The sequence below is a fragment of the Sinohyriopsis cumingii genome, chromosome 8 (assembly GCF_028554795.1).
Source record: "Sinohyriopsis cumingii isolate HCF-2022 chromosome 8, ASM2855479v2, whole genome shotgun sequence".
Classification (NCBI taxonomy): Eukaryota; Metazoa; Mollusca; class Bivalvia; order Unionida; family Unionidae; genus Sinohyriopsis; species Sinohyriopsis cumingii.
The window spans coordinates 91,018,807-91,023,897 of NC_142968.1; the positions used below are offsets into that span (position 1 = coordinate 91,018,807).

The 5,091-nt window shown below is 35.9% G+C and overlaps 1 protein-coding gene across 1 annotated transcript; it reads left to right on the forward strand.

The window, feature by feature from the left end:
* The first annotated feature begins 2,772 nt into the window (after positions 1–2,772).
* On the forward strand, positions 2,773–4,739 carry LOC149794133 (uncharacterized). Its single transcript, XM_089968187.1, has one exon. The coding sequence runs from the start codon at positions 2,853–2,855 to the stop codon at positions 4,350–4,352; it is 1,500 nt and encodes a 499-aa protein (XP_089824313.1). The 5' UTR covers positions 2,773–2,852; the 3' UTR covers positions 4,353–4,739.
* Positions 4,740–5,091: the final 352 nt, after the last annotated feature.

Below are 5,091 nucleotides of genomic sequence, written 5' to 3' on the forward strand. Positions count from 1 at the left end.
GACAGAGGGAAGAAGAAGTGTTCACTATTCCGCAAACGGAGGAGTGGGATAGTGAAGCCACTCACCCACTGTCTGCTCTTCAAACAAGTCATGTGAATTGGACTAATGATTGGAGTAGACGTTGTGTCTGTGGTGCCAGACCCGGAAGGTGCCACCATTAACCAGGGCCTCTGAAGTTAAAAAAAAAAAAAACAGCCCTTTTCAGGGCTACCCAATACTCAAGAAAAGAAATAACCATCAATTTGCCAATGTGTAGGTAGAGTAGTGTGAAAATAAACACTAACTCTTTCTTAAAAATATGAGGGTATGTGTTTGTGTGTTTGTGTGATTGTGTTAGTAAGAGCTGAGGTATGTTTGTGTGAATAGTAGATTATGGGTTTCTTAGCAAATGTGGAGAGTATAGTTAGGGTTATATTATATGAAATGAGAAAGTAGGGGGATGTTTTCCTTCACGTACGCGCGATGTTAGGTCATCATCTAGGTAAGATCCATTTTATGTTTTAGGGGGATGTTTTCCTTCACGTACGCGCTTTTCGTATAAGAACCCACAGTGTTGGTCGTTCAAACCATTCTGCAAAGAATAAAAAGAAGATGGCGTCAAACCAAATAGACAAAATTCAAACCTTGCAAGACGTTTTAGACAACTTAGGAATAATGGAACAGATGCTATTAAGACTGGTTGAAGACCATTATTCCTATAGTCCCCATCGTGTGAAGATGGAAATTAATAACTTAAGGAAAGCAAAGGACAAGATTAGTGGTGTCATGAAAGAGATCAAGGAGGAGAAGGAGGATGAAGAGGAAAGAATAAGAATACGCAAATGGAACGAAAAGATTGAAAAAGAAGAGGAAAATGAGAAGAGGAAGAAAGAAGAAGAGGAGGAAGAGAAGAAAGAAGAGAAGGAGAAAAAAAAGAAGAGAAAGAGTGTTGGAGATAAAATAAGAAGTTGGTGGAGGAAAAGAAGAAATTAGAAGAAAACCCAAAGGCCCTTTTCAGGGCCAGCCATATTTCTCGAAAAGAGATAGTCTTTGAATTGCCTACCCCTTTTTTAAATTTAAATTTAAATTTAAATTTTTAAAAAACTTTTAAAAAAAAAAAATCCCATGTTAAATTCCCCTTGTACGTATAGTATCCCACGATTTATTCCCATGTTAAATTCCCTTGTACGTATAGTATCCCACGATTTATTCCCATGTTAATTCCCCTTGTACGTAAAGTGTCCCACGATTTTTCTCCATGTTAAATTTCCATTATACGTAAAGTGTCCCAAGGGTGTTTTTAATGCTAATTCCCATTATACGTAAAGTGTCCCCCTTCACTACTTATAGAGTTTATAACCGATATTGATGAAGCACCATCCGTAGATGTTTTAGACGGATTTATCAATAATTTAGTTGTATACGACGATGTAATGCTAGATAAACAATCAAATCCAGCTAGAATATTTTCCCGAGGTAGACATAAAAATACAGATGTGATCTATGTTACTCAACGATATACACAAATTCCGAAGGTGATTAGAGACAATTGCAATATTTTAGTTGTGTTTAATGGCGTAGACACACACACGCTGCGAAATATTCATCAAACTTGGTGTGGTGGTGACATGGATATAATTAAATTCAGAAATTTCTTCTCACGAGCGCAAGCTACTCCGCATGGATTTATAACAATAAATTTACATGATCCAAGAACAAGATATCGTGTGGGTCTTGATAAAAATTTTTAATTAACATAGCAGCAGAGAGGGCGCCTACCAACGTTGGTAATCCAGTAATTAAACAAAAAAAATAAATAAATACGTAGAGTACTTTATTTTTCAGCTACTATTTCGAACTAAGGTTTTATTGATGGGGTTGGTTTCAACAAAAAATAAAAACCTCCCAGGAAACGTTTATTTGTGAAAATCTGGACCTTTCTACGAGATTTTATTTTTTTTGTTTGTTTTATTTGTTTGTCGGAATAATATGGTCTGTTCGCCCTCTCTGCTGCTGCCTTAGATGCGGAAGGTCGCGGGGTCGAACCACGGCAGAGTCAAACCAAATACTCATGGAAATGGTACAAACAGCTACCTCGCTTGGCGCTCAGTATTAAGATGTTAGTGTTAGGCCTAGGTGGGACATTATGCTTATTGTCTGCGGCAAGATGTCCGTGCTAGACATCATTATAAACTGTTAGTGATATGACATATTTTTTTTTAAAGCTACGTTAAATAAAAATCCAAAACACACACACACACACACACACAGTAGAGGAGTACAAACAAAACGGCGAGGTATATTCAGATTAAGGAATTAAGGAATCTTATAAAATCTTATAGATAGTAGCCAAGGGTAAATATAAAACGTAGAGGATTTTCGCCCATGGATTGTAACAATGGGTAAAAACAAGAACACGCCTTCTACAAAAGAATGCCACGTCATGAGCAGCCGAATAAGAATTTGTTTTTGTTGATGATTTTTTTTTTCTACTTCTGGCTTGAGAGAAAGGGCATAAGTTGTCCCCATTCAAAATCTCCTTATACAAATTCACTGTAAATGGAGATATTTAAATGAAAGGTTAAATGTTCAACTTCCTCATCTTCTTTATCACTGCTGTTATAAACTCTGTTTATGTCCACCGGAGTAATGGCACAGCATTGGCGCTGCGACATCATTTATTTGCAAGCACATAGAGAAGGCGTCAATCGGTAATTTTCCACAGCTGGCTCTCAAGTCAAGGCAAGAAATTGATCAACTTACATTTGAGTAGCCAAAATTTACATAAACACCGCTAAGCTTCATTGCCCATCTGATCAAGAAACTAAGAAGACAATGACCTAGGACGGTAATTGGTCAGTTTACATATAAATATGGATGTTCGATTGGATACAGACAGTGCTTGTATCGAGGAATCGCGTAGAACCTCCGAAGCACTATTGGCTTCAATAGTGAAAAAGGATAGAAAGGATCACGTGCCGGAATACAATACTGGTGAACGCTCCCCACCCTTTCCATCAGATAGTCCTCAAGACTCACAGTCGAACCTATTTTTTTTCACTTGCGTTCTTTGTAATGATGTGTTTGAACATAAATTGAGTTTAAAGGGCCATATGAAAACGCACACTGACCAAAAACCGTATAAATGTGAATATTGTAAGATGATGTTTCAGAATGCTGCTCACTTGGTTCGACATGTTAGAAAACATACAGGCGAAAAACCATTCAAGTGTGAAATATGTAATAATTCTTTTGCAGTGAAGGGAAATTTAGATCGCCACAGAAAAATGCACACGGGTGAAAAACCATACCAATGTGAAATATGTAAGCAAAATTTTACGACGAAGAGAAATCTTGAGCGGCATTTTATGGTTCACACTGGTGAAAAACCTTTTAAGTGTCAACTTTGTGAACAGTCATTCACACAGAAAGGGTCTTTGGACCGACATTTGAAAATACACAGTGGTACTAGACCATGGAAATGTGAAATTTGTGGCAAATCTTTCATTCAGAGAGCAACTCTAGAATATCACAAAATTCGACATACCGGGGAAAAAAAATTTCCATGTGAAACCTGTGGAAAACATTTTGCAAGGAGTGGTGACATGAAAAGGCATGTGCAAATTAATACGTGTACAAGAGTTTTGAATTGTGACAAGTGCCACAAAATGTTTAAAGGGTGGGGTAATTGGAGAAGTCATAAATGTAAATCCGAAAATTCTAACTCAAAACATGCTTATTCCTGTAAAATATGCAAAAAGACATTTATTGATAGAAAGTCTTTGCAGAATCATGAGAAAATGAAGCACAAGGTTGATGAACCGCATCGGTGTAAAACATGTGGGATTGCATTTGAGAGAAGAAGAGTCCTAAAATCGCATGAATTGACCTGTAAATTAGCTGTCAAAGTAACTCAGAATGTGGAATCTGATCAGTCAGCTGATGAGAACATGGTTCATGACAGTGAGAATCAGTCCGAAAGCAATATTCAAGAAAAACTGCATAAATGCAATGATTGCAATTTACTTGTAGTGCTCAAAAGCAAAGAGAGTGTTGATGAACACAAAGCCACACATTCATTGAAACTTGGTGAATCTGCTGTTACTGATGAGGTACACCTTAAGGAACACTTGCATTCACCTTTTCAGATAAAAGAGGAATGTAACTGTGATAGTATTGATACTCAGGATAAATTGCTGAGAAATAAGGACATTCAGTTAAATTGTACACTTAATATTTGTGCAGAATCTAGCAAGATGGAGAATTTCAAATGTGAGGAATGCAATTTACCTGTTTTGTTCACTAGCAGAGAGAGTTTCATTGCTCATAAGACAGTTCATATGAATGGGGATGAACAGTCACATTCTAACTAAATCAGTATTTTCTCAGGGTTTTCAAGAAAAGGACCGTATTGTCTAATTTACATGACCAGTCTCACTTTCGGGGGACTTTACCAATTATGACATTTATGAACCTGATTGGAGCAAGATTTTATTAACAGATTTAATCTGATAATACCACTCCTTTTGTAATAGATGGTAAAACCCCAAAACGTCCATGTGAGTTGCAGATCATTCTAATCCCATTATTTCATTACAGTTTCAGGAGTTTTGATTCTTGATCATGACTTGTTTCTTTCCTTGTTCAGATTAATGTCCATAACATGAACACTTATGATGTTAATTTGTTTTATCATCTAATATTTATTTTTAAAAAACTTGTACTAAACTTTAACTGGCCAGAATAAACTCTTAATTTCTTATGGACTTAGTTCTTTCCATCAAAATAAACTCTTAAAAATTTCTTATGGAACAAGTTCTTTCCAGTAGATGAAAAATGTCAATTTAAATTCAGTTTTTTAGTGGTCGTCATTCAGAAAATTCCCACAATAATAGTTCTTTTTAACTAATTGTATCTTAAGATTTCATTCAGTCCTAATACATTTATTTATGCATATAATCATTGAAATCTGTTTATGTCCTTATCTGAATTGGGCTATTATATGAATAATATTGCCCTCTTCTCCAGTATCTTGAGGTTCCACACTAATGGATTCAGCAGTTTTATCAACCACAACTGTCTATTTTTTTTTTGTTCATTCTATTTCATTTT

What these genes read in the sequence shown, in the direction of transcription:
- LOC149794133 (XM_089968187.1), top strand. Translation starts at nt 2,853, where the DNA reads ATGGATGTTCGATTGGATACAGACAGTGCTTGTATCGAGGAATCGCGT.